This window comes from Vidua macroura, chromosome 8 (assembly GCF_024509145.1).
Source record: "Vidua macroura isolate BioBank_ID:100142 chromosome 8, ASM2450914v1, whole genome shotgun sequence".
NCBI classification, from domain to species: domain Eukaryota; kingdom Metazoa; phylum Chordata; class Aves; order Passeriformes; family Viduidae; genus Vidua; species Vidua macroura.
In genome coordinates this window covers 33,612,421-33,640,404 of record NC_071578.1, presented here as the reverse complement: position 1 = coordinate 33,640,404, position 27,984 = coordinate 33,612,421, and the positions used below count along the sequence as shown (strand labels likewise).

The following is a 27,984-nucleotide window of genomic DNA, read 5'->3' as shown; positions in this document are numbered from 1 at the left end:
GCGCGCGTGCGCGGCGGGGGTGGGAGCGCGGCCTCGGCAGCACGTGGGGAACGGGACAGGTACGGGATAAGGGATCGGGATAAAGGAACGGGACAGGTACGGGATAAGGGATCGGGATAAAGGAACGGGACAGGTACGGGATAGGGAACGGGATAAGGGATCGGGATAAAGGAACGGGACAGGTACGGGATAGGGATCGGGATAAAGGAACGGGACAGAAACGGGATAAAGGAACGGGATAAGGGATCGGGGTAAAGGAACGGGACAGGTACGGGATAGGGATCGGGGTAAAGGAACGGGACAGGAATGGGATAAGGGAATGGGATAAAGGAACGGGACAGGTACGGGATAGGGATCGGGATAAGGGAACGGGATAAAGAATCGGGGTAAAGGAACGAGACAGGTACGGGATAAAGAATCGGGGTAAAGGAACGGGACAGGTACGGGATAAGGGAATGGGATAAAGGAACGGGACAGGTACGGGATAAAGGAACGGGACAGGGATCGAGACAGAGGAACGGGACAGGGATTGGGATAAAGGAACGGGTCTGAGATAAGGATTGGGGTACATATGGAGTAAGGACAGGTACAGGGTGGGGCTGTGGGCGGGATGGGGCAGCACGGGGATGGCGACAGGGCCGGGCGGTGCCGGGGCAGTCCCCCCGGGCCGGGCCGGGCCGGGCGATGCCTCCAGTGCGGGCCGGGCCCTGTCCCTGTCCCATCCTGTCCCCATCCCGTCCCGTCCCGTGTGCGGCGGGTGTGTCCCGCTGTCGGGGCGGTGCCGCCCGGCGCTGACGGTGTTGCCGTGGCAGGGCCGGGCCCGCGGAGCCCCCGCGCCGGGAGGGGATGCGAGCATGGCCATGGCCCAGGCCGGGGCCGCGGCCGCGGCTGCCACCGGGCTCCTCGTCTTCCTGCTGTACTCCGCCATCCACAGGGTCGAGGAGGGACACCTGGCCGTGTACTACAGGTACGGGGCCCCTCCTGGAGCTGGTTCCTCCCTGCCCCCGGGGTTGCTCTGTGCTCTGCTCCCCTCCGGTTTTTCCCGCTGGGTGGGCAGCCCGTGTTGTTGCTGCTCCCTTCACCCGGGTCCCATGCAGAGCCCTCGTGTGCTTGGGTGTCCGAGCCCTCGGCTGCTTCTCCTGCCTCTCCTTCCTCCCTGCCCTTGTCACAAACTGATTTCAGAGCATAGAGGAGCAAAGCTCTGGGTCTGTCCTGCCTTCTCACATCTGTTGGTCTCTCCCTGTGCCAGCAAGAGCTGTCACCTTTGTCCCAAACTGTCACCCAGCCAGAGCTCCTGTTGTGTCGGTGCTTTGGAATGCTTTCCCTGCCCTTCCCACTCAGCACTGTGCCCGTTTCCCTTTAACCACAAGCATTAGCACCCCAGGGGGTTTTTCTTTGTGCTCTGGGTGAGGGGCTGTGCTGAAATCCAAACTGGCAGCATCACATCCACGGCTGGATTTTTTTCCATGGTTACCAGTGAACTATTTAGAGGAGAAATCTGCCTTCTTGCAGCTCTGTGCAGTGTTGCAATGCTGGGAGGGTTTGGCAGTAGCTGCCTGCTCCAAGAGTTAATGGCTCGCAGGCTTCACGCAAAGTTGCAGCAGACAAAGATCAGGTGCACTCAGCCCTTTTTTCTGGGGAATTGCTGCCAAATTTAGGGTGCTGATGCAATTCTGTGTGACCCCTGGCAGTTTGAGCTGTCCCTGCTTGTCCTCAAAGGCAGTCCTTGCTGTTTGCCACCTTCCTGAGCCTGTTTTCCTCCCTCTCCTCAGGGGCGGAGCGTTGCTGACCAGCCCCAGCGGCCCTGGCTACCACATCATGCTCCCGTTCATCACCACCTTCAAATCCGTGCAGGTCAGTGCCCTCTCCCTGCCCTGGGGAGCCAGGACTTGTCCTCTTGGGAAGCTCTCCCCACCACGTGTGTGTGTGTGACACTGCTGGGAGTGGCAGTGTCCTGCTCAGGGAGGACAGTCCATGTTTGTGGCTGTCACCGTTCCCCTGGAGCACTGCATTCCGGAGCAGGGAAACAGGCACAGCTGCCTGTGCATCCCCCAAAAGGCAGGGGAGGAGAAGCTTGGCCTTCTGCCCACCCCTGTAGGCATCACGAGGGAGGCAAAGGACATGCTTTTGGCTCTGTGGTGCCACTGTGGGACTCCGGGCCTTCCTGGGAGTCAGGTTTGTGAGCGCTGACTGTGTTTGTGTTGCAGACCACGCTGCAGACTGATGAAGTGAAGAATGTGCCTTGTGGGACAAGGTATGGCTTCCACTTGTATTTCTTCTAGATGCACTCCCTGGGGTCATTTGCAGTGCTGGGACACAGGGATTGGGAAGGCAGCTGCCATAAAATTAATCCCAAATGTGCACACATCTATCCCTCTGTAGCAGAACAGGAGGGAGCACTGGCTCTTGCTGGAGCTGCTGTTCAGAGGATGTTTGCATTTATTGTGATGTTATCTAGAATTTTTCTGCGCTTCTCCCCTCAGTCCCTCTGACACCCCGTTGCTTGTGCTTTGCTCTGCCCTCAGACTGGTTATTTCCACTCTGAGTCTTGTGGCTGGTACAAGTGCTGACCCCAGCAGTGAGCAGGAGGAAACAGGGAGTGGGAATCCTCCTGATGGGAGGGAGTTCATTTCCACATGAAATTCCTGCTGCATAATCAGGCTGATTCTTCTGTCAGCACAGACCTGCTTGAGTTGTAACAAGCAGGAGGAGAGGGCTGGTTGAGTTGGGTTACAGATCCTGTTGTGTTGGTTCATCCACAAGTTAAAGTGATGACTCTTCAGGGTAAAAAAAAAACCCTGGTGGTTCTCCTTGTCTTTTATGTTTAAAATTTCTGTTAAAAAAAAATAAATCAGTGGTGGCTGGAGTGGTGACACACAGTGACCACATTGAAATTAAAAGGTGAATTTTAGTGGCAATGTGAATAAAGCAGAGATAATTTTGATCAGGTTTAACCCATATTAACTTTCTTGGAGTTGTTCCGCATCACACATCGCTTGGGCTTAAATATTACCATAAAGGTTTCATGGTTTTAATTTCAGCTCTCAAAGGTTTTTCAGGAGTATCTGTAAATAATGTTAGTGTTCAGTGCTGCAGCTTTCACAGAATCACAAAATGGTTTGGGTAGGAAGGGACCTTAAAGCCTACCCAGTGCCCCCCCTGCCATGGGCAGGGACACCTTCCACTGTCCCAGGCTGCTCCAAGCCCCAGTGTCCAGCCTGGCCTTGGGCACTGCCAGGGATCCAGGGGCAGCCACAGCTGCTCTGGACATCCTGTGCCAGGGCCTGCCCACCCTCCCAGCCAAGAATTTCTTCCATATATCTGACCTAAATTTCCCCTGTCAATCTAAACCCATTCCCCCTTGTCCTGCCACTTCAGGACCTTGTCCAGAGTCCTTTTGTGGTGAGGTAAACAAGGTCATTCTGTGCTTCTATGATTTAGGAGCTAAAAATTAAGTTCCTGTTGAATTTCAGCGTGCCGGGGTTCAGTTGTGCAATGCAGGTGGTTGGGAAGGTACAGGCAGTAAAAACGGGCTTCAAACCAGCAGACAGCTGGTGAAAGCAGTTCTCAGTTAATAATTGAATGCACTCCTGACCAAAGGTCCCAGTAGCCCTGTCCATTCCCCAGTGTTGCTGCAGGAGCCTTTCAGTTGGCTGCATTTGGGATCCAAAGTCTGCGGCTGCTCGATGCCAGAGCTTTGCATCCATATTTCCATAGTAAAACATGAGCTTATAAATAACAAATGGAGCACACCTGCACTGTCACTGTCCCAGTTCAGAGTCTGCTACCAGAATAGATCCTAAACAGTTTCAGGGTTTGTGTTTACATATTTAAACCATCAGATTTTAAAGGCTGGGTTTCTCTTTATATTCCTGTTCCCTCTGATCAGGAAGCTTCTGAGTGTCTGTCTGGGTGTCCCATCCCCAGTGTTTGCCTTACTTATCTTGTTTGTACCTGGCAGCATTCAGTGAATACATGAAACAGAGATTTTAAACCCTGAGTTAGATCCTGAATTGTCTGAGGCTTTCCAGGGTCTTCTGCTACCTGTGTCCATCTCCTGTGGCATCCCCTGGATGCTGTCTCCTTGTCCTGTCAGGTCAGGCAGCACTGCTGCCTAATTATGCTTAAAATTCTACCAAGTGCACAAAGTCTATGTCCTTTTATGGATTTCTCCTTGTTCCTCCCTCCCTGCAGACTTTGGGGTCTGAGTGGCACCTGTTTTCCTCAAAGCCATTGCATGACCAGCAGGACTGATAAAATGTACTTATCCCCCACCACACCACATAAACACTTAAGAATCATTCATAATAATGGAAAACAGTGGATAATATCCCACTTATTGTCCCAGACTGGCTGAGATCCTCAGCAGGGTTGTTGTGGAAGGTGGTGGTAGAGTCAGGCAGCCCTCACTGGCCTTAGGTGCCATTTCAGACCCTTTCCTGCCAGGGAGGTGATATGGGGCTGTGGATGAGTCCTGATGGGATCCAGGGTGCTGCAGACACTCTCCTTTTCTTTCTAACATCCCTTTAAAATGGAAATGCCAGATTTGCAGCAGATCAGGTCCATCCATCACAAGTGTTTTTAGCTCATAGTTGTCATGAAGCAGGTTTGGAGCAGGCACGGGCTGGGCTTGGGAGGCCTTTTCCAAAAGAACACAGACACAGGCAAGTTCAGGTTTTTCTGCAGACTTGGCTTTGAGCTGCCAGAGATCAAGATCTGCAGAATAAGAAGTGGAGTTTGTCGTGGGGGATATGTTTGAGATAAAATATCACAGAGCCTGAGATTGGGAATGTGGGAGCTGCACTGCCAGGAACGAGCTGTCTCTAAACAGTTCCTGCTGAAGCTTCTGGTCTGTGATATGCCTTTGTCCCAAGGACATCATAGCAGGAGTATTCTGCTTTAAGATTAGGCTCTCAAGAGACTCAGAGCTGTTGAAAGTTAAGGAGTTTTTGCTTCATTGTAGAGTTTGTGCTTTTCTCTGGTGCTACAGGTACCCAGGGGTGGGCATGACTTTCTGAAAGCCACACCAGTAAGAGCAGAGGCTGGGGGCAAGCCTGACCTCTGATTCCCCCTTTTCCCTGCCATCCTTTCTTGGGGAGAGGATTGCCTGCAGGCTCCCTCTGCTGAGGTGCTTGTGGTGTTCCTGGAGAGCACCAGGAGACACTGGAGCTGGGAACATGGATTGAAATCTGCCATGTGCTTTGTTCCTTCCTTTCTACTGGGCCTTGCCAAGCTCCTGCTGGAGTTAGTGATTGTGAATTAAATTAAGGGCTTTTTTCTATTTAACATGTGTTGCTGCCTCGAAGAGCTGAGGTGTGTCTGCATTTGGTGGCAGGTGTCACCTGCTGTCCTTGTTGCCTTCCCCTCTGCTTTCCTGAGAGCTGCAGCTACATTCTTGTACAGAAAAGCTTTCCTTTGGCTGGTTGAGTGGGAAATCAGAAATGAGAAGGAAAGTGCTTTGCAGGCTTGCTGGAGCATGCTTGTGATTTATGCAGAGAGAGGGACTGGGATTTGCTGCCATCTCATTGCAAAATGCTCAGAATATTGTAAAAGAGGGATAAAGATGCCTTTGCTTTAAATCTGTTAACTGTTAGCAGCTGCAGTAGTAGCTGATGAGCTCTCTTTTCCCTTGCAGTGGTGGTGTTATGATCTACATTGACCGAATAGAAGTTGTGAATAAGCTGGCCCCATATGCAGGTATTTCCCATGCTGGTTCAACAGGCAGAGCTGTGACTGTCTTCACTCATCCTGGGGCAGCTCTGTCTTGATTTGCAGGACTTCCCTTTTCCATGCCTGGAGAACTTCTCTGTCTGTTTCCATTTCTTGTTACCCTTACAGCTCCTGGTCCTGTAGTGTTGATCCCAGGTGCTTCCAGCTCAGCTCCTGAGAAAATTGCAGAGACAGAACCCATGTAGGAGCCTCTTACCTTCTTATTTCACCATGCCAAAGGCACAGACAGCTTGTTTTGTTCAGCAGCACAGCTTAATGCAAAACTCCAGCATTGCTGGGGCACTGGAGGGTGAATTCCTGTTGTTATTCATGGAGTCGTGGAGGGGTTTGGGCTGGAAGGGACCTTCAAGATCATCTTCTTCCCCCCCCTGCCATGACAGGAACACCTCCACTGTCCCAGGCTGCTCCAAGCCCTGTCCAGCCTGGCCTTGGGCACTTCAGGGATCCAGGAGCAGCCCCAGCTGCTCTGGACACCCTGTGCCAGGGCCTGCCCACCCTCACAGCCAGAATTTCTTCCATATTTCTCACCTAAATTTCTCCTGTGTCAGTCTGAACCCATTCCCTGTGTCCTGTCACTCCAGTTCCTGTTGCAGGGTCCCTCTCCAGCTTCCCTGTGTCCCTTCAGGCCCTGGAAGGAGCTGTGAGGTCTCCACACACCCTTCCCTTCTCCAGGCTGAGCATTGCCAGCTCTCCCAGCCTGGCTCCACAGGGAAGGTGCTCCAGACCCCTCAGCAACTCCACGGCCTCCTCTGGACCTGCTCCAACAGTTCCATGCTCTCCTTATGTGGGGGGAGCAGGCCAGAACTGTGCACAGGGTTCTAGGTGGGGTCTCAGCAGGAGCAGATGGAGAGAATCCCCTCCCTTGACCTGCTGGCCACGCTCCTTTTGGTGCAGGATCTGGTTGGCTTAAATGATGGGAGTGATCCTTGTTTTCACTTCACAGCAGTACCTGCTCCTGTGCATGCAGGTCCTGGGGCCCCAGGCTTTGCTGTTTCGTTTGTTTATGCAGATGATAAAACAGGACCAGGCAATACATCTTGCCATGACTGCTCCTTGAAGTTGTGTAATCCCAGCAGCACCTGACAGCTGGCTAGGGCAGCTGTGGCTTTGGTCCTGAAAGCCCTGTCCCAGTGCTGCACTCCTTCCCTGACATCCTGACAGTGGTGACCTGTGGTGATTCTTTCCCTTCCCCAGTGTACGACATCGTGAGGAATTACACTGCAGACTACGACAAGACCTTGATCTTCAACAAAATCCACCACGAGCTGAACCAGTTCTGCAGTGCCCATACCCTGCAGGAAGTGTACATCGAGCTCTTTGGTAAGTGTCTGGCAGCTGGGTGATCCCAGCTGGGATCCCACTGGGATCTTTCTTCCTGGAATATCTTAGAGGATATTGTACCCTTGGACCGCACTGCCCCTGTGCTGGAGTTGCAGTGTGGTATCCAGCTCCTTTTACATCCATTTGCCACTTCCCCTGTAACTTCAGTGACTCAGGTGTCTTTGTCTTTCCCCATCTGCATGTGGGAATTCGATTTCAGTCTTTTTCCAGCAGCCACTTTGCTTTTGTGTGTGCAGTGATGCCTGTGGCCTTCACTGTAACTTCAGTGACTCAGGTGTCTTTGTCTTTCCCCATCTGCATGTGGGAATTCGATTTCAGTCTTTTTCCAGCAGCCACTCTGCTCTTGTGTGTGCAGTGATGCCTGTGGCCTTCACTGTGACAGTGGATTTGTCTTGTTCTGCTTCTGATTTTAATCCCCTGCTCTGTTGCTGAACTCACTTTTGTACTTTCACAGCTTCCTCCTGGCTGTCTGTAACAAGTGAGAGCTGGAAGGTTTTGTACAGGGAGGTAGCAGTGCTTCAGGAGTTAGCACAGGTCATATTCTCCTTGGTGGACCTGTGCCCCAAAGACAGAACAGGTTCTGTTCCTTCTTGAGTGGCTGAGCAGGGGGGAGATGGCTTATGGCAGATAAAAGGTTGTCAAAATTTTTATATTAATGTACTCCAAGTCCAAGTGCTGAGAAGGGATAGACTTCTACCACAGGCTCTGCGCATTCTTTCATGCTGAGGTGCTGAAAGCCACTTGCACTTAGTTCAGATAACACAAACCCATCAACAGCTGAACTTTTCTAGTCACTAGCATGTGAGTGTCCTTTTGGGAATGTTTTTCAGAGGGCATAGGAAGGGAAACAATGTACTGAATGTCTCAGGAAGCATCCTCATCTGACACTCTAGAGTTACCTGCTCTTCAAGGCCTGCTGGCTCTTCGCCACAAGCTGTGGGGGAAAATGTGATAAACCAACTGCTCTCTCTTTTGTCCTCCAAACACAGATCAGATAGATGAGAACTTGAAGTTGGCCCTGCAGAAAGACCTCAATGTCATGGCACCAGGTCTCACTATCCAGGTGGGTTGTGGCCTTTCAATAAGGAGAGATTTTAAAAGGTGGAGAAAAACTTTCTTGCCAAAGCCTGCAGTGACAGCACAAGGGACGACTGTTTTAAACTGAAAGATGAATGTTTTATGCTAAGGGTGGGCAGGCACAGGGTGCCCAGAGAATCTGTGGCTGCCTCTGGATCCCTGGCAGTGCCCAAAGCCAGATTGGACAGGGCTTGGAGCCTCTGCCTCTGGTGGGAGTGTGGGTTGGAACAGTTGGCAGGAAGTGGAAATGTGGGAGATCTCTGGGAGAGTGACCATGCTCAGCTGTGTTACACAGGAGGATTAGGCACCACTGTCCACAGCACTGCAGCTGGTTTTGCAAAGAAATGTCTTGGTTATTCAGGTTGCATCAAAATGTTTCATTCAAAATGTGCTCCCTTTTTCTTCTCTCACAGGCCGTGCGTGTTACAAAACCAAAAATTCCAGAGGCCATCCGAAGAAACTTCGAGCTAATGTGAGTAGCTGGGCACAAAATTGCATTAATTAGTTTTGAGGGTCCTGCACAGGCACAATGCTGTTGGAAAGCTCTTTCCTGGTGCTCAGGGAGTGAGAGGTGAGCTCCAGGCAGTGTGTGCTTGGCTAGGTGCGCTTTTTGCCTTCTGTTTTCCATTTCCATACTGAAATCAGGGGTCTTGATGTCTTGCCCATAAGGTCCCTTCCAGGATCTCTGGGATGCCTTTGGGCAAAAGGAGGTGCTGTAGGATCTCCCTTCATCTTTGGTTGAGCAAGCCCAGCTCCCAGCCCACATTGCCCTGCTCCTTGTCATGAGGGCCTCAGACTGGACTTGCATCCAGATGTGGCCAGATGATCCCTTCCTCTGGCCTGTGCATGTGCCCATACAGCTGCAGACAGAGCCAGTCCCCATGGCTGGGAGCAGGCAGCTGGCAGCTGCCTGGCCCCTTGTCCCTGTGGCCTCTCTTGGGATACAGAGCTGCTCTATCAGCGATTGGAAAGATGGGGGAGATTTTGAGATGGTCAAATAATCCAAATTTATTGTGAACTACAACTGCTTATATACTTATTCTAGGAAGACTACTAATGTTTTACTGCAATGATTGGGTTAATCATCACATTAGCAAACTTACACATTTGAAACATCTCTTGCTTGCAGAAGTTGATGTAATTTTCTCTTTCCAGTAAATCAGTCTGATTGAATCTTCTTGCAATTGTGATTTAATTCTCAAAGTTCTGTTTGCTCTTGCCAAGGCATTTTGTCTATCAAATCTCTTATGCTAATAAGGTCCAAAGTACTCCCTGTTTTGTGTACCCCAATACTGCTCCTCATTCCCTTTCCCCAGGATAACACTTCTCCCCTTGCAGGGAGGCTGAGAAGACCAAGCTGCTGATTGCAGCCCAGAGGCAGAAGGTGGTGGAGAAGGAGGCAGAGACAGACAGGAAGAAAGCACTCATTGGTAATGTCACCAGCACAGGCTGAGCCTCCATTCCTGCCTTCCCTGCTAAGCTGGGGCAGGACAATGCCTGCCATCACTGGCAGCTCCCTGAGGGAGGTACAGCTGGGCTGCACAAGCAGTTGTTTTGAACATCTGGGTGAAAATCCCACAGCAGCAGAGCAGGGAGTACCTCTGCCTGCAGCAGGGATGGAGGAAATCACTCTGCTGGAAAAACTGCTTGGGCTTGGAGGTCCATGTCCCTGTGCCAGAGGGAACACGCTTGTAAACGGGATGTCAGTTCTGCAGACATCAGCACTGTGTTTTCTCCCTGTAACTCTGCTGCTTGGAGTACAGGCTGGCACTGAGTAGGAAGGGAGGGAGCAGGGAACCAGCTCCTGGTGTGGCAGACCCTGCAGCCAGGTGCTGGGGTTAGGGTGCTGGTGCTCAAGGCCTGAGAAGTAAGTTTCCCAGCGGAGCCCGTTGTGATTGCAGAGGCAGAGAAGGCTGCACAGGTGGCCAGGATTCACTACCAGCAGAAGATCATGGAGAAGGAAACGGAGAAGCGGATTTCTGAGATTGAAGGTGAGCACACTGCTGGGGCTGTCTGCTGGCTGGGGGTGGTGGCAGGTGGAGGAACCTCAGACCTGCAAAAGTCATCGAGGGTGCTGCAGGGCTGCAAAGCTGTGCACTGGCATCATTCCTGCTCCATGCATGGAGCTCTCCAGGGGGCTGCAGGGCAGGTACAGGGCCAGCCAGGCTGTCAGGGGCACTCCTGGGTCAGCTGGTCCCCATGGGATGAGGGCTCAGGTGCTCAGTGTGATGTGGGGCCATTCACTTCCTAATGCTTTCTTTCCTGTCCCTCCTCTGCTGCTGTGTTAGATGCTGCATTCCTGGCAAGGGAGAAGGCAAAAGCTGATGCAGAGTACTACACTGCTCGGAAGCTGGCTGACTCCAACAAGGTGAGCTCTGGGAAGCTGGTCACTCACTCTTCTCCTCCACACAGGAGATCAGCTGGAAAAACACTTGATCTAACAGCCCACACCCCAGGAGGCAGCTGCCTGACACGAAATGTGTTCTGGTTTGAAAGCAAAACCTGTGAGAGACTCCAAGTCAGAAATACAATTTATTAGGAAAAGGAAAAAAAAAACCAAAATACATGCAATAATTCAAAAGAAAAACCACTGACAGAGTCAGAATACAACCTGACACTCCTGCTCAGGGTGTTGGTAGCAGTCTAAATGGGAATGGCTGCAGTCCCCTTGGAGTGGCAGATGTGGTTCTCTTGGAGCACTGATCCTGTAGAAGGGTGTAGTCTTCCTCTGAAGGTCCAGTCAAAAGACCCAGCTGTTCCACTGGGAATTCAGTGGAAAGGCTGAATCTAATGTCCCAAATACTCAGATTATATCCAGTTAGGAATGCTTGGCTCCTCCTTCAGGGCAGGGCATCTCCCAATGGGATGCTGTAACTTTTATCAGTCATGCAGTGACATTCAATAGCCCATTAACAGCCGATGTCTCCTCGGAGGGAGGATTGGTTTATGGGAGAGATAAAGAAAACTGCCCAATTAAGAGAAGACAACTGCTACACAGATGGCAAATAGAATACATGTTGCCTTGCAATCTAGGACAAAATGTAATGCTGCAGGACTCAGAAAGTTGTCTCTTAGGGTCTCTGGTTTCTGTTTTGTGTAGCTGAAGCTGACCCCTGAGTATCTGGAGCTGATGAAGTACCAGGCCATAGCTGCCAACAGCAAGCTGTACTTTGGCGACCGCATCCCCGGCATGTTCCTGGATTCCTGTGCCTTCCAGCAGGCCAGCCTGAGGACTGCCCATGAAACCAGCCTTCCTGCACAGGAAGCCCCAGAGACCTCTGGAGAAAGCCCTCTCAGAGGCGAGGAGAGCACTGGCTGAGGGAGGCAGGAGGGAGCCCGGTGTAGCTCAGCAGCAAGCCCGGCTGTGCCCGGGGACGAGGCCCTGTGCCGCTGGGGCGGATGCAGCACACGCCTGGACATCTTGTGTATAGGTGGCACTTGGGTTGATTTTCTTCTAGCAACAGATTGCAAGGGCTCTGCCTCTTCTGTTTCTCCTCCTGTTAAATTGGTGCTTCCAAAGGAGGGATGATCCTGTACTAACATACCTATACTGGAATATTAAACGACAGACAGCAGGAAAGCCTCCCGGGGCAGGAGTTATTTAGCAGGTATTGCTCTGCAGGAAAGAGATGTGGCTTTGAGTGCTGTGTTGCTGCACACAGGTCATTGCTCAGCACTCCTGGCTGAGGCTGAGTGAAGAGGAGGTTCCCCCTCGTCCTGCTGCTGAGGCTTCGCTTGGTGAAGGTTTCTGCTGACACTGTCTCGCTCTCCTCAAGGACTCCAATGGAGTGGACTCTCCTTGGCCAGTGTGTTCCTGCTCGGGGTGAGGAGTGGTTTGCTGTGGAATAGGTATATGGGAGTAGGATCTGCACAGCCATGATATTCTTGTAAGCAGCAGTGCTAGATAACAACTTGGAGGAAGCAACCTGTGAAGGGATTCTGCAACCCCTCTCTCCAAGCAAGAGCCTTGCACTGGCTGCCTGGGACTGACTCTGGTGTTCCCACTGGGTGGCTGAGTCACATTGCCTCCTAAACTAGATTTTCAGGAGCACCTCGGGGTAGCTGGTTGGGAACAGAGCCTGGCAAGTCTTTGCTCAGATTCCAGCCTCCCTGTAAGTCATACCAGGGAAAGGGGGCTGAATTTCCACTACTTTGCCATGCTGGCAAAGTGAAGGGGAAGAGAAGAGTGAAAGGACCCTGCTGTGCAGCACATCAGATGTTTGACACTTCAGCTGCAAAGTAGGTGAGGCATTGCTGCTCCTCCATGCAAAATCCACTGCTCCAGGAAGTGGGACCTGCTTTGTATGTCCTTGAATAACCATGGCAAGGAATGTGTCCCTGGTCCTCTCATCCTTGGCCAGGCTTGCTGGCATATGGATCTTCTGTCCTGATTTGTGCTGTGATCTAACCGACCCTGCTCCTGGTGTGCCGTGGCAGGGTGAGGGAGAGGTGCTCGGGAAGGGGGGAATCTGCTAGGACAAACCTGCTTTCTGCTTTCCCTCCTTCCTCCCCTCTGCTTGTGAGGGTGTGCTTGCTTTTAGAACCTGCTCCTCCTTGTATTCTGTGAGGATCCGGGGTGCAACGGCTGGGGAAGCAGCTGGCAAGAGCTGGACTGCCATCCTCCAGCTGGGAGCACCCCAGCACTGCCTGCTGCATGTTCAGAGACCTGCTCTCCCTCCTGCTGTCCTGTCTCCTCGGCACAGCTGTGCCACCCTTGGAGGGGCTGGGGGGTGGTGACACTCCAGGCACTCAACCTGCTGGGATCTTCTGTCCCTGGCTCCATCTGCAGCCTCATGGAGAGGGGAGGGACGTGTTTAGCTTGTGCCATTGAGAAGCATTCAACCCAAAGCAGCTTTGCCTGTGCTGGTGGTGTCCCCAGAGGAGCTGTGTGGGCTCGGGCTTTGCCATGCTGTGTCCCCATGCTGTGTGGCTGGGCTCCAGGGATGGCGGTATCTCCAGCAGCACACGGTGCCTCCTGCTGGCTCTGCTCCTGCCCTGGCTGCCTCTCCTCCATCTCTGGGGCACAGCAGGGTTGTGTTGGCCCTGCCCCTCCTGCAGGGTGTGAGACATAACTGTGGGACTTTGCAGCAGTTTCAGATGGTCTTTCTTGTCCTCTGTCTGCCTGAAACTCCCAAGGCTCAGTTGATGCTCTGCTCCAGGATCCCAGCTCCTCTTCCAACCCAGCCGTGGCAGGAGCTGGGCACCAAGGCAGAGAGGGAGTGGCAGTGTGTTCTGTAGTGTTCGAAATGTCTCCTGGAAATGCTGTTTGGCTTGCAGGGTCCCCTTTTTTTTCCTGTGGAACGGGCTTTGAGGAAGCAGTGTAGTTTCATTTCTGCCCTGCCACCTCCTCAGTGTTGCAGCAGGCCCTTGGCACAGACACAGCCTCTCCTCACACTGGCTTTGGTTGGAATTTGGGATGAGGGCAGGCTTTATAGGCATGGGGCACTGCTGGAGGGAATGCTGGCAGGAATGTAGTCTCCACGATTTTCTCCATATGTTACTGGGGTTGGGCACACTGGGCATCAGGAATGGCTGGACAGAGTAGGTTCTGCCAGCCTGGAAGTGACAAGGGCTCGAGGGGAACTGCTGGGAGCAATATCCAGGCAGTTCACACCTCTCCTGCAGTGATCAGAGCAAGATGTCCACGCAGGGAGCAGGAAAACGTGCCAGGCCAGTGCAGGAAGAGCTGCTTCCCTTTGCATCCGAGCCTTGCTGTGCCTCCCTGTGCCATGACTTTGCCTTAAGTGGCTGTCACTGGCTCAGTGTCCCTCTGTATGCATCAGCCACCTCCCCACATGGTCTGAGGGACCCCAGGGGATGCTCCTGTGGTCCCAGGTCCTGCAGCAGCATGTGTGATGCCCAGTGCCTTCTGCAGCAGCCTCCTCCACCCCTCCCTGCTTCCCTGGCCCCGCTGCAGCAGCCCCAGCATGGGCAGGAGGGGGTGGCCATGGCTTTGGCACCCTGGCGTGGGCTGTGCTGCCCTCTGAGCCCCAGCTGTGAGCAGGGACATGGCTGCAGCCAGGATTTTGGGATGGAACTGGCTTTTCTCTCCGCTCCCATGGCCTGGGTGGACCTGTGACTAAAGGGGTCTGCCCCTGGATGTGCATCTCCTTAAGGAAACACGATACATCTGGTCACGTTTACATTCACAGTTAAGTTCTTTTGATAAAGCAGAATAAAATTATTTTGTTACCATTTTTTGGGATGGTTTTATGTGTCCTAGGGCTGGTGGCACATGAAGTGGAGGACCCCTCTACCTCTCTCCCTGCAGCAGCACTGCATGGTGTGGATGGATGTCCTCAGCTGCAGTGAGTGCCACCCTGGGAGCCCCGTGAGGAGCCTGTGCTCAAAGCAGGCCACAGCCAGGATGATGCTGAGCATGAGGGGACTCCCTGCAGCATCCTGGGGCAGCCTGGCTCTGCGTGGCTGGCAAAATGTGCTGCAGTTTGCCCCCTATGGCTCTGGCACTGGACTGGGGAGTTCAGCTCCAAGCCTTTTCCCCCTTCTGTGATCCCCGCACAGCTCCCTGCCTGCTGCCACCCCGCTGTCCCCTCCTGCCCAGACACACCCCATGACACCTCTACCTTCTGTCTTTATTGGTATAAAAGCCTTGAACCTAAATTATATCAAAAATGGGAGCCCTGGTTTTACAGCAAGTGGCTCAAAATGGTCACATAAGTGTCATAAATAAATGGCTGCAGTAAAAAGGCTCCCAGGGAATTCCCTTTTGAACACTCAAGGAGTAACTCCAGAGATAAAAGCCCCGTGGGGAGGCCAGGCCCAGCTTGGACCTGCCACGGCCCCTGGTGACATCCCCCCTGTGATGTCCCCAGCCAGGGTGGTGTTCCTGGGGCATGGTCCCCACGGCGCAGTGCTCTTCCTGCCCCGTGATGCCAGGAGCTCCTCTCTGCAGCCCTGGCCAGGAAGGGCAGGAGGACAGGACACATTCAGGACGTCGGGAGAGAAGGCAGCAGCTCCCAGGGCTCAGGAGAGCCTGGACCAACGTGGGTTGGTCTTCCAAACTGGAGCTGGCATTGTCCCCGCTCTGCGTTTCCTTGGGAAGCTGCCGAGTCCATTAAGGCACAACTCGAGGATCTGTAAACACTGGTGCCCACCCCGGGCAGGCTTCGAGGATCCGGCCGGCAATTCAAGTAAGGGTAGAAGTGAGACGATGGCTCCCCCAGCTGTGCCACCCGCCCAGCTGTGACGCTCCTCGGCCGGCCGCGGTGGCGGATGGAGCATCCTTGGTCACCTCCTGGCTGGGGGCGGCTTCAGGGCCACCTTTGGCGGGGGACACCGCTGAAAGGGGGTCGGTGGGAGGGACGGTGCCGGCGGCCCCTTGCCGTAGCTCGGCCCTTTGCTCTTCAGCGCTGGGAGAGGTTTGCTGGGCGGCTTCGGCTTCGCCTGGCGGGAGGAGAGACCCGCCTGCCTCACCTGGGCGCCCAGGAGGGACCCGGAGTGGGCAGGGAGCGGAGGAGGCCCCCAAGCCACCAGGCCGGGCCACCCCACGGATTTGCCCCGCACAGGTGGGGCCGGGGGCCATTGGGAGGGGTGGTTACCTGCGGGGGCCATGCCGGAGGGCACCGAGGTGGCCCCTGCGGGCCGGGTGCCGATGGCTGCGGGGTCAGCACAGGGCTGTGGGCCCGGGCCGCCGTGCTGCTGACCAGGCTGGGCTGCCCGATGTCCCTGAGGGACAGCTGGCGGCGGCCCGGCCGCGCCCGGCCGCCCTCCTGGAACAGCGGGTTGGCAAGGCCGGAGGGAGTCCCGCTGGAGCTCCTGTGGGACACAAGGACCATGTGGGGCTGCTCGGGGCGCCCCTCGAGTTCAGCCCCGAGCAGCGGAGACGGGAATTACCCTTTGTGGGAGCGCCGCGCCACCCTGGCTCTGAGGAGCACCACGCCGCTGCCCAGCCCGACGCCGGCCAGGGCCAGCACGGCCAGCCCGGCCGCCAGCACCACGCTGCCGCTGCCTGTGGGGACCAACCCGGGCGCTCGGGGACGGAGCAGCACCTCCCAGCCGGTGCCAGCCCCCTCCCCAGGCTCCCTCCTCGGCACCGTACCTGTGGCTATCCCTGAGATCTCCTGCTCGCAGTAGGGCGCTGCCCAGCCGGGGTCGCAGTGACATTCCCGCCGGTGGTTGCACACCTGCGAGGAGCGGGGAGAGCGGGATCAGGGCGCTGGCCGTGCCGCGGGGCCCGCAGCAGCTCCGGGATCCCACCGCGTACGTACCCCGTGGTTGTTGCACTTGGCCGAGCAGTTCTTGTCGCCGTAGACCAGGAGGTTCTGGCAGCGCCCGGCGTAGCAGACCTGGGGGCAGGCGGGAGGGCTCTGAGGCTGCCCCGGCGTCGGCGATCACCCACCCCGGCCCGGCACGGCCCCGGCACGGCTCTCACCATCTCCTCGCCGCACTTGGCGCCGGTGGGCACCAGCCGCAGCTCGGCCGCCTCGCCGGCGTCGCTGCCCGCGATCACCGCCTTGCACTTGAAGCGGCCGAAGTAGTAGCCGAAGGAGTAGTAGCCGCTGCCGAGGATGGGCTGGGTGTTGTCGCTCAGGCACAGCAGCGTGCCGCACTTGACATCCCTGTGGGACACAGCCGTGAGCGCCGGCGGGCGGGAGCTCGGCCGGGCTGGGACATCACCTCGCACCCTCGGGACACCCCCCCGCACCCCTGGGACATCCCCCCGCATCCCTGCGACATCTCCCCGCACCCCTGGGACATCCCCCCGCACCCCCGGGACATCCCCCCGCACCTCCGGGACATCCCCCCGCACCCCCGGGACATCCCCCCGCAGTCCTGGGACATCCCCCCGCACCCCCGGGACATCCCCCCGCAGTCCTGGGACATCCCCCCGCACCCCCGGGACATGCCTCCGCACCTCCGGGACATGCCCCCGCACCCCTGGGACATCCCCCCGCAGCCCGTCCTTACTTGGGGCTGCAGGGCTGCTTGCCGTACTCGGTGAGGCAGTGCAGGTGAACGTGCTGCTCGCTGTTGTGCTTGAAGCAGACGTCAGGAGCCACCTGCGCCTCTGCGGGACACAGGGAAAGGGTCACACGGAACCGGAGCCCGCTTTAGGATCAGCAGCGCCGCAGCTCGGGATGCAGGAAGGGACTGCAGCCGGGCGATGCGCTGGCCCGGGGGGCTCCAGGCACAGCCCGCAGCAGGTGGGGCAGGAGGATGGGCAGCGAGGGGGCCCTACCTGCGCCCCAGAGCGCCCGGCACTGCTCGCCGTGCGAAGGGCAGGCCCCGTTGTAGCAGTAGCCACTGCCGTGCTGGCAGGAGATGCCGTTCTCCTGGAACACATCCTCGGGGCACTCGGCGCTGAGGCCGCTGCAGTGCTCGGCAAGGTCGCAGTCGTTCTTGCTGGCCCGGCAGAGCGCACCTGCAGCCTTCACCTGCAGGGAGAACAGGGGTGTCAGCACTGCCTGGATACTCTCACTTCTCCAGGCACCACAGCGCAGCAGCACCCCGGTCTGGGAAACGTCTCCCAGCATTCCCTGGATCCAGACGCTGGCGCTCTGCTACCGACTGAGCCGCTGCACAGCACAGACACTCCTCCAGGGCTCGGACCGGCTCTTCCCCTACTTAAGAACCTGCCGAGCTGCTCCCTGTGGTCGCAGTACCTTGCAGTTCTGGCAGCATTCCCCTCGGGCACACTCGGCTCCCTCTCTCAGCTGGCACGTGGTGGCATTGCAGCAGCGGTCCGAGCACTCCTACGAGACAGGGATGGACTGAAACCCTTCTGGAAGCCCCCTGAAGGACCCTTTCCTTCCTTTCTGAGGGGACCAGGCTGCCATGTCACCAGGTGCCCATAGCAGTGTATCTGCCACGGGCTGAACCACAGGCCAAAACCACAACATCCCAGGTGGGGACCATTCCTGCTGCCTCTTTATCCCCATGACCAACATCGAACCAAAGGACCAGAAAGGATTTTTTCAGAAGATGGAGCCTGAGCTGGTTCCCTTTGCACGTCTCCAGGAAGGAGAAAAAGTGAGGATTTCTGTGTTCCCTGGATCAGCGGAGCATTCCTTCAGGTCCCAGCACAGGGCTGTGACCAGGGATTTATCCCAGAGGCATTGCCTGTCTGTCCCAGTTCCAACCCCCCCGGGACATGCTGGTAGGGATGAGGAACAACTGAGCACAGCTCTTGGAAGAACATGCCCCATGTCTCCTCCTGGGTCACCTCTTTGGAGGACATGGGCGAATGTCCATCTTTCCTAAGCTAAAATCACAGCCAGCTTCGTGAAGGGGGGAGTTAAAACAACTCCACCAGTTTTTTTTTTTTTGGCAGAAGCATCAGGAGCACACGGCGAGGGTCTGCTGGACAGATCTCAGGCCCCTGCTGCCCACCCTCCTTCCCAGCCCTTTGGAGAGCATCCCCACCTCGGGCATGCCGCAGTCACACTGCTCTCCCCGCTCCACAAACTGGTTCCCGCACACGGGCCCCCCGTACAGCTCATCCGCCCGCGGCGCGTTCAGCAGGCAGCTGGTCCGGGGGTCCCCCAGGAACTGCCACATGTCCTGCTCGCTGCACCGGCTGAAGAGCTTGGGGTAAACCAGCCTGGAGGGGCACAGAACCAGGTGCTTATCAGCAGAGAGCCCAGGGAAAGGCTGCAGGGCCACCCACAGGCTCAGAGGCACCTGCAGCTGTGGGAATTGGAAAAAACAGAAACTTCCACGGACACGGAAGGGTTTGATCTGCAGCCTTGGGAGAAGCTTGGATTGATGTAAAAATACAACACGCAGACATTAAGCAGAAAAACCATAAACTTATGTTTCTATAGTTGTAAGTAAGAATATGCCTTAGGTAAGTGAGAACCTGCATTGATAAGATGGTGAAGGGTTTAAATGTAGGGGTGTGGTTGTATGGAATAAACTGAGAGTTTAGAAATTATAATAGAAGCATTTGTGTATAAGTGTGACAGAAGCCTATTGGGCAAAAGTACCCACAGTGCAGCAGAAGTGAGTAAAGGTGACAGGTTAGAAAAGCAAAATAAGCCTTGTGGCAGTTCTGTATTGCCTCGTAACGAAGAACTTGTGACTGCTTTGAGCTATGGCCGACTGCCTGCTCCTCTAAAATCTCACAGCCTCTGAGACTGATGTTTATCTGAGCAATAAATGGTTCTTAGCCCAAAAATAGTCCCATCCCTTCATTACAAAGTGGTGACAATGATATGCAGTGAGGTAGGGTGGGGTGGGGTGGAATGTCTGCCCAGACCTGACCATCTCATTGGTTTCACCCCATCAGGGCACCCTGTCAGAGGACTCTTCTGTGAATTTGCTGCCCAGGGATGTCCCTCTGCCTCCTTCACTCACCCAACGCTCCCTGCCATGACACAGCCCCCGTCAGCTTTGGGCACAGGGCAGCGGCAGCCGGCGACGTCTTCGTCGTGGGACATGCCCAGGTTGTGCCCCATCTCGTGAGCCATGGTGGACGCAGCGCCGATGGGGTTCGTGCTGTGATCCTGTGGGACCAGGAGTGCAGCGTGGGTTAAATGCCTTTGTGGCTTCTCCACGTCTCCTCACACTGCCATGCTCAGGTAAGGGACAAGCTGAACGTGGTCCCGTGGCCCCTCAAGCCGCCCAGATTGTTCTCTCAGGGCTGTCAGTGAGCTTAGACAAAGTGGCTGCTCCAAAAATGATGCTTTGTGGTGGGTCTGGGAGGTCACAGTTCCCACAGTCAACCTCTCCTACTCCTTGGGAGGGATGAGGAGCACAGCCAGTCGCAGCCACCTGAAAGCCTCCTAAAATCCCAGCTCCTTTGTCCATGGAGGCTTTCCAAGTGTACCAAAGGTACCACAGGTACCCAGCTGGGTGTCCACAGCCCCAGCACTTCTCTGGGAGTCAGTCACTTAGAGGGCAGAGATACCAAGGACCAAATCCAGCCTTGAGGCTGCAGAGGGGGACAGCTGGGGACCAGTGGAGGAGGGGGTGGCTCTGGAGGACGCAGTGCAGGGAGGGCAGAGCACAGGACCCACCTGGTTGACGCCGCCCGAGTCCCTGGTGCACATCACCAGCTTCTTGGCCAGCCCCACGGTGTTGCCGTGGAAGTCGACGCCCCTGTGGGATTGAAATGCCACGATGGTCACGTGCCCTGGGTGGTGGCAGGGCTGGGAAGGTGGCAAGGTGGTGGCCCCCCGTCCTCACGTGATCAGCTGGGCATTGTCGTGGGGCTTCTTCCGCAGCAGCTCTGACTCCCGCCAGTGCAGGAAGTTGTCCAGTGTCACCTCGGGGTTGGGGCTGACTGTGATTTTGTCCCTGTGGTTCCACACCTCCAGGCCAATCAGGGCCACCCGCAGGCGAAGGGGCTGGTAGAGCTGGGGTGGGACATAGCCCAGAGGGAGCCTGGATTTGGGCTGCAGCAGCAGCAGGGAGGTCCCACCTGCCCCGGGGAACTGCAGCCGAGCCCAGGATGCCCCTCACTGGGCAACGTCAGCTCTGTCACCCTCAATAAATGACACAAGCTGGGGTGACCACGGACACAGGATTTCCCCCCAGACCTCTGGGCTCCCTCTCGGCTGGTGAAGGCTGGGGTGAGGCTCCCACACTGCTAACCAACAACTGGGGCTGAAGCAAAGCCATCAGCAAACCCACCAAGGCCCAACGCATCTCCCCCTTTGTTAGCAGCCACTCCAGCCTGAGAGTGGCCACGGGAAGTGCTCCCAGGGGTTACAGGACAAAATTTCCCTTATGGACAGAGCTGAGCCACTCGTTCTGTCCACACTGCACGTGCAGTTGGCTGAGGGATGTGGTCACCCTGCAGCAGCCCCCTGTGGGCCTGAGATTGGCTCCAGCTCCATCACCCCACCTGTGCCAACCTGTGTGCCAGCTCCTCTGTGCCCACATTGGAGCTGGGAGGTATGATCCAGAGCCCTGGACTCACCTTGTCCACGTGGTTCACGATTTCCTTCATGCGGTTCTGCACGGTGCGGAGGTCCTTGTGCTTCCTGAACTATGGGAAGGACACAGAGGGATTCCCAGGGTGGCTTTGAGCTCCTCACTGCAGGGTGTGACAGCAAACCCACAGACACCAATTGTCCCCACTTTACCTCCTGGTTGTCTGCGACCAGGACCAGCTCCACGTACCGGGGACCTTTTTGTACCGGACCTGATTTCTGAAAGGGAAGAGGAAAGTGGGGTTCAGCGTGCAGCTTGCCAAGCCAGGCAGCTGACCCACATCCTGTGGGGTGTGTCGGACCCTGGAAGACCTTCCAAGGTTAGCAGGTCTCCTAGTTCAGCTCTGGGATGTTGTTTTGCTGGGTTTCAGACTTCCAGCTTGCATGCAAACTCAAGCCTGCTGCTGGGATACCACACCAGGCTCTGCAGGCATCACAGAGCCCATGGGGTGGGAGGATGCTCCTGCTAACCGCACAGGATCCGAGGGCCTGTTCCCACCAGAAACCACCCGTGTTGGGGCACCTGACCAACAACCCGTGGGAGAGGGGCATCGCCGAGAGGCAGGGGACGCCCCCTCCTCCCCGGGACTCCACAGGACCCCGGCTCAGGAAGGAGCAGCAATGCAATCCCATCCCTACCCAGCGGTAGAGCTTCATGGCTGCAGGGATTTTGGGCTCGCGGTCGTACTCCAGGGTGGCCCCGGGCTCCCGGCAGGTGCCGCGTTTCCCCCGCAGGTGAGCTGCTCGGTACACTGCGTGCCGGCCGGCCACTGCCCCCTCCAGCGGCTCCAGCAGGAAGGTGGTCTCATTCACCCGGAAAAACCCACTGGGGAGAGAGAGAGCAGGCGTCAGGCTGAGGAGACAGGCAGGACACGGACAGACCCCACGCACACCCCTGGCAGTGCCTGTGGTATGTGCCCCATCCCTGGAATTGTTCAGTGCCAGGCTGGAGGAGCCCGGTCTAGTGGAAGGTGTCCCTGCCCATGGCTTGGGGTGGGACTTAATGAGCTTTAAGGTCCCTTCCATCCCAAACCACTCTGGGATTCTGTATAAATACAGCTGCCAAACTGGCTGCTGGGCTGGGAGGGGACAAGCTGTGGCAGGGCACCCACAGCACGGGGAATATCCAGTACTTCAGGCAGCAGGAATGTCCTGGGGTTCAGCAACTGATCCATTAAGGATGAATCCAGTGAGGGCTGGATCTCCTGTGGTGTCAGGGCTCTACTCTCACCCCATTGCCATGAGTCAGCCCCCCAAAAGTGCTGTGAGCCTTTCCTGCCGGGCACCCAGCCAGGCTCAGCACCTCCAGCAGGAAGAGGGATGTCATCTTTCCTTCCGCAGGGAAAGCTGAGCTCTCACTCCATCAGCATGGCCGGGGCTTTGTCACACCAGCTCACCAGGGCTTTGTCACACCTGGGCACCGGGGCTTTGTCACTCCGCCTCACCGGGGCTCAGTAACTGGGTCACCGGGGCTTTGTCACACCTGGGCACACTGGGACTTTGTCACACCGGCACACCGGGGCTCTGTCACACCGGGGCTTTGTCACACTGGCACACCGGGGCTCAGTCACTCCGGCACACCGTGGCATGTGCCGAGGCTGGCTGCTGTCCCCAGCCAGCAGCAGGGTTCCAGGGAGCTGGGGCCCTACCTGAGCCCGCCGCAGGTGCTGATGCTCGCTGCCGAGTCGGGCTGTCCCTGCACGTGGCCCTGGTAGAAGCAGTGATCCTGCCGAGAGGGAGGGCAGAGCTCTGGGGGCTGCACCGGCGCGCTGGGGCGCCAGAGGGGTGTGGAAGCTGCTCCCCCCGGAGCCAGCCCGTACCTGGGTGTCCGGCTGCTCCGTGATCTCCAAGCCGTCGGCCGAGTAGTGAGTCTCGGTGTAGTGCTGCCCCAGCAGCGCCCTGCGGGGTGGGGAAGGGGCATCAGCAGTGACCCCGCTTTGGGGGAGAGCATGTGGGGACTGTGACCCGCCCTGGTGGGCTTGGCAAGGAGGGAATAAAGTGCTCTGGGCTGAGGTGCAGCAGTGCAGTGACACCAGGCCTTGGAGAAGGGATGCTCACGGCAAGAGTGGGGTGCAAAACCCCCTCAGGCCACCCCACCGTGCCCACCTGTACTCACCTGTTCTTCTCCAGCCACAGAAGGTATTCCCTGCCTTCGGCATGGACGCCGTAGAGGACGTGGCTTGGGTAGGTGCTCTGCATGAAAGAGAGGTGCCATCAGAGACTCAGCAGGAGCCAGAGCGGCACCAGAGGGCCCCGCAGCCCCCCTCCTGCCCAGAAAAGTGGGACAGGGTCTGTGTGTGCCCTGCTGAGGGACCGGGAGCCTGGCCGCTCACCCTGGAGGCACGCAGCAAAGACACAGGAAATCAGAAGAGAAGGAAGAAAGCGTGTGGGCAATAACGCAAATCCCCGGCACATCCTGAGATGAAGAACAGGTCACCCGCAAGGAGACGGAGTCAGCAAAGTCTGGTTTCCCGTGTCTGACACATGGCTGCAGATGGCCGTGCCAGGGACTGAGGTTTCCTACTCATCAGTCACAGAGCTCCTTTTTTGGGGTCTGAGTTCAGCACTTACTCACCGGCTGAACCACAAAGATCCCTACGGCTCTTATCAACAGAGACTTCTTCCTCCCTGCCTGATCTAACACGCCACATCACGTTTGGGGAACTGCCTTCCCTTGGCTCTCCTCTCAGAGCACATTTTAGTATCACTGTGTCCCAGATCCTGGTGGGAAGGAGCCAGGGTGGCTGTGGCTCAGCCAGCTGAGCCCTGAGCCCTCAGGATGGAGATGTTCCTACAGGAAAAGTGTTTCCCTCTGGGCTATCCTGTGATCTGCACCCCCAGAGGCCCCATCCCGTTGGGGTCACTGGGAAAGAGTCATGGTCCCGTGTCAGGCTGTGCCCTTGCCAGAGGGATCTGAGACAGCTCCTGAGGGCACATCCACCTCTCCTGAGGGCACATCCTCAGCCCTTGCAGAGTCCAGGTGTGGAGAGAGCCGAGCCAAAGGCAAAGCAAACCTTTCCCATGGGGCATTCCTCAGGGATGAGGTGTGCTGCCTCTCCCTGGGGAGGGTGACAGCACCGCTGTCATGCCATGGCTCAGCATTTCCAAGGGGATGATCTGCACCCTGGAAGGAGTCAGGATGAGTGGAAAGCCCGGCTGACTCAGTGCCAGCGGGGCCAGGTGAGAGGCTTTGTCTGTCACTCAGCTGCCCCAGTTCTCCCTGGTTTGCAGATCCAGGCCATCATGCCAGCGTGCTCGCGGGTCCCTGGAAAATTCTTCTCTTATGAACAGTGTCTCCCGCCTGTCCCGACCCCTGTCCGCCAACAAAGCCATCCTTTGTTGTTGTTGGCAACGCCAAGGCCAGAAGAGGTCTGAAGGAATGGCAGGAAAGCACTTGGAAGGGGGTGCTGGGTCAGGGAGCGTCTCTTGGAGACAACCGCAGGGCACGTTTAAAATAAAAAGTCCTGATAAAGCTTCTCTGAATCAGCCCCTTCCTCATTAGCATGGGCTGTGCAAGGGCTCCAGATGGGAAGGCTTTGGGAGCAGCCCTGCGAGCCCCGTGGCCATGCTGAGCCAGAGCACAGGGAGAGGAAGGATTTCTTCCAGCTGGCCTCAGTAAGAGACCCAGAGAGCTTGCAGAGGATGGGGACGGGATGTCCCATCCCACCTGAGCTCAGGTAGGAAGAGCCAACAGGCCTTGCACACTTTTCCAGAGCCCTTTCCACGAAGAACCCGGGTGTGCCACTCTCCCTGCTGTGCTGGTGGGAAGGCTGGCATCCAGGAGATCCTGTGCTGCAGGGCTCCACCCTGCCTGCAGGGATGAACTTCTGGATTTAAGCAAAGCTGGTCTGCTTCAACCCTCACCTGCTGGACCAATCCCATGTGTCCCAGTCACTCCAGCCCCAGAACCAGCTCCTGGTGGCCTATGCCCATCCTGGCTACAGGAGGAGCCAGCGTGGTGAACATCCATCTGTCTCACGGGGGCTTGCTGAGAGCTTCTTCCCCACCCAGATGACCAGGAGAGCAAACCTAACCTCTCTCCAAGAGGCAGAAAAAAAGGGCTTGGAAAGCAGGAGACTTCCTACCCTCAACAAGGCAGGTTTGGAGCCAAACCAAGACCAAATCCAGGTGCCGCCCATCAGACAGCCCCCGTGGCAGTCCTGAGGCACACAGCCCATGGCAGGCGTGTTCTCCAGAGGGATCCCGAGGTGGGTGAGCTCCCCTTTCCCGGGGGATGGGTGCAGAGCTGCCCGGTGCACACCCGGCACAGATGGCGTCTCTAAATAGCCCAGGGAATGTTTATCTCGTGGACAAGTTTAGGTTTCTAGAGCAGGGAAAGCAGATGCTTTCAGGGAGTGTTTTTGAAGCTAGCTTATTAGGAAGGGCTTGAATCACAGAAGAACGTGCTGTATGGCACTAGGGAATACGTGTCCCTGGTCCCTCCATCCCTTCCAGGCACTAAAATCGGCGCTTTTTGGGTCTAGAAAAGGAATAATAATTTTAAAAAAGGCTGAATTTCACTGTAAGGCAACGAGGAAAGTGTCTTTGAGGTCAAGGCATCCTACGGACATTGATATCAAGCACTCCAAACTCCTGACTCAAACCCCATTCCTTCCCCCAAATTGCCAGGTTTCCCAAGAAAAACAGCACTGGTTTGCTTTCATGTGGATTTCTGCAACTTTCTGGTTCTTATTTCTCTGTCCCAAAGGACAAAAAAAGCCCCAGCTTCAGCAAACACAGCAAGAAAAGTGCTTACAGCTCCACGAGGCTTCTCAAACCCCTCCTTAAGGAAAGACCAGATGTCACAAGATCACGGCAAGGCTGCAAGAGGTGGCACCGCTGGGTCACGTCTCCAAAAAAAGCACTGGAGAAAGCAGTCCCTCTCTCCAGGAGTGCACCCCGCTGTCTGCAGGTCCTAATTAGACCCAAAACAGCCCAAAAAGCTGATCTGACCAACTGCTTCAGCATCTCCATCCTCTGGGGTGGAAGCAAGGCAAGGAAATGGGCGGCATGGTGCAGGGCTGAGGGGGGTCTGGCCAAATGGTTGGTGCAGGGGTCCCGCTCTGACCCTGGTGGTGGGACAAGATCCCTGCTGATTGCATCCCCCCGGGCAGATTCCCTGGGAAGCAGCGAGGGCGGCTGTGCCGAGCTGTGACTCACCGGAGGCGCAGAGAGGTCCCTCTTCCCCCGGGGCACCGGCAGCTCCCGAGGCAGCACCGTCTCGTACCTCTCGACGTGCGGCAGCTTCTCCTCCAGCCCGGCCGTGGAGCCTGGAAAAGCCGAAGGGCTTTGAGACAGATGCCCGGGAACAGCCGAGTCACAGAATATCCCGAGCTGGAAGGGTCCCACAAGGATCACCGACCCAGCTCTTGTCCGTGCCCAGACACCCCAACAATCCCACCTGGGCATCCCCGGAGTGGTGTCCAAACGCTCCTGGAGCTCTGGCGGCCCCGGGGCCGTGCCCATTCCCTGGGGGAAGCGCCTTTCCCTGATACCCACCCTAAACCCTCCCCTCCCCGTCCGACACAGCTTCACGCCGCTCCCTCGGGTCTGAAACCGGGGGACAACGAGAGCAGCCAAAGCGAAGGTGTAGGGATGAGCCCGAAAAGCAAGTCCTGAAATACCTGCGGGGAACGCAACTCCCTGGCGGGCTCCAGGGAGCCGCAGCCGCCCCAGCCCGGTGCCCGCAGAGCGCTCAGCATCACCTGAGAGCGAGCAAGTCCCTTTGGGGCCAGAAATCCCCGCCGCGCCCCTGGTGCGGCGATACAGAGAGGTTTTCCAGCTCCCCATGGTGATGCCACCGCGTGTGACTCGGCGTCTGGCGGCTGTGGGGGCTGCTGGGGAGAGCGGCTGGTGCCTGGGTGGCTCAGCCCCCTCCCAGCCTTCCTTGGATGCCGGAGCGGAGAATTTCTGCCATAAACGCTCTGCTTTTCCCTGGAGCCCCAAACGCCGGGTTCGGACGGGGCTGGCTGCTCGGTCTGGGGGTGCCCAGGGCCCTCGCCCACGGCTGGGAGCCAGATGAGTCCCGGGCGACTTCATCGGCTGAGTGACGGGGGACCACCGGCTCGCCGCGGGCCGCCGGTTGTCAAGGTCCTCTCGCCTTCCCGAGGTGCCCGCACGGCCCGGCGGGGCCGGGAGGCACCGGGAGCATCCCGGTGGGAACGAGCCTGGCCCCGGGCGTCCCTTCTCCATCATCCTCCTCTTCGGGCGGCGAGAACAGGGACTTCCTGGCACCCCGGGACTTCCCCCCGAGAGCCGCGGGGTGAAAGCATCCCCATACCCGCATCCCGGTGCCTCCATCCCTGCCGCACGCCCCCCAAACTCCCCGCCCGCCCCGTCCCGCGGCTGCCGCCCCCCCGGGACCCCACGCTCACCGCGGGCCGGCAGCAGCAGGAGCAGGAGCGGCAGCAGCGGCAGCAGGAGCGGCGGGGCCATGGCTCGGAGGTCCCGCCGTGCCCCCGCTCGCCGCGCCGCCGGCAGCCCCCGCCCGCCGTGACTCACCCACAGCCGCGGACGGGACGGGGCGGGGCGCGGCGGGACGGGCCGCCCACGGCGGGGGAACGGCGGCGCCGTGCGGGGCACCGGGCGCTGGCGGGGCACGGGCTAACGGGGCGGGCCGCGGGGCATTGGGGCTGCCCACTGGGAACGGGGAGGGGGCCCCGGGTACCGGGGACCGGCCAGGGGACATCGCGGGCGTCCGTGGGGAGCTGGGGAGAGGCCACGGGGCACTGGGGGCAGGCGGTGGCGATTCGAGGAGGGTCCGCGGCCAGCGGGGGGTGTCCGTAGGGAAATGGGATCTACCCACGGGGAATTTGAGGGAGGGTGGTGTGGGCATCGCGGAGCTCCGTGAGGCCTTGGGGACTGACCGCGGGGCACTGGGGACTGTCCCCGGGCAATCACGGGGGTCCGTGGGGCACTGAGAAGGGTACACAGGGACACC

The 27,984-nt window shown here is 57.3% G+C and overlaps 2 protein-coding genes across 2 annotated transcripts; one reads left to right on the top strand and one right to left on the bottom strand.

The window, feature by feature from the left end:
- The first annotated feature begins 1 nt into the window (after window position 1).
- Window positions 2–14,345, top strand: ERLIN1 (ER lipid raft associated 1). The gene is made up of 12 exons (XM_053983832.1): window positions 2–59; window positions 813–967; window positions 1,773–1,854; window positions 2,208–2,254; window positions 5,636–5,697; window positions 6,925–7,050; window positions 8,061–8,134; window positions 8,562–8,620; window positions 9,487–9,578; window positions 10,050–10,139; window positions 10,437–10,516; window positions 11,249–14,345. Exons 2-12 carry the CDS (start codon window positions 855–857, stop codon window positions 11,465–11,467), a joined length of 1,044 nt encoding a protein of 347 aa, XP_053839807.1. The 5' UTR covers window positions 2–59; window positions 813–854; the 3' UTR covers window positions 11,468–14,345.
- Window positions 14,346–14,731: 386 nt separating this feature from the next.
- ADAM8 (ADAM metallopeptidase domain 8) lies at window positions 14,732–27,499 on the bottom strand. Its single transcript, XM_053983807.1, has 21 exons — window positions 27,419–27,499; window positions 26,205–26,314; window positions 23,161–23,237; window positions 22,865–22,943; window positions 22,694–22,770; window positions 21,684–21,870; window positions 21,198–21,263; window positions 21,032–21,100; window positions 20,296–20,465; window positions 20,127–20,208; window positions 19,465–19,613; window positions 18,532–18,709; window positions 17,772–17,861; window positions 17,348–17,543; window positions 17,077–17,176; window positions 16,541–16,727; window positions 16,377–16,454; window positions 16,208–16,292; window positions 16,003–16,117; window positions 15,708–15,924; window positions 14,732–15,552 (listed from the first exon to the last, which is right to left on the bottom strand). Exons 1-21 carry the CDS (start codon window positions 27,477–27,479, stop codon window positions 15,397–15,399), a joined length of 2,529 nt encoding a protein of 842 aa, XP_053839782.1. The 5' UTR covers window positions 27,480–27,499; the 3' UTR covers window positions 14,732–15,396.
- Window positions 27,500–27,984: the final 485 nt, after the last annotated feature.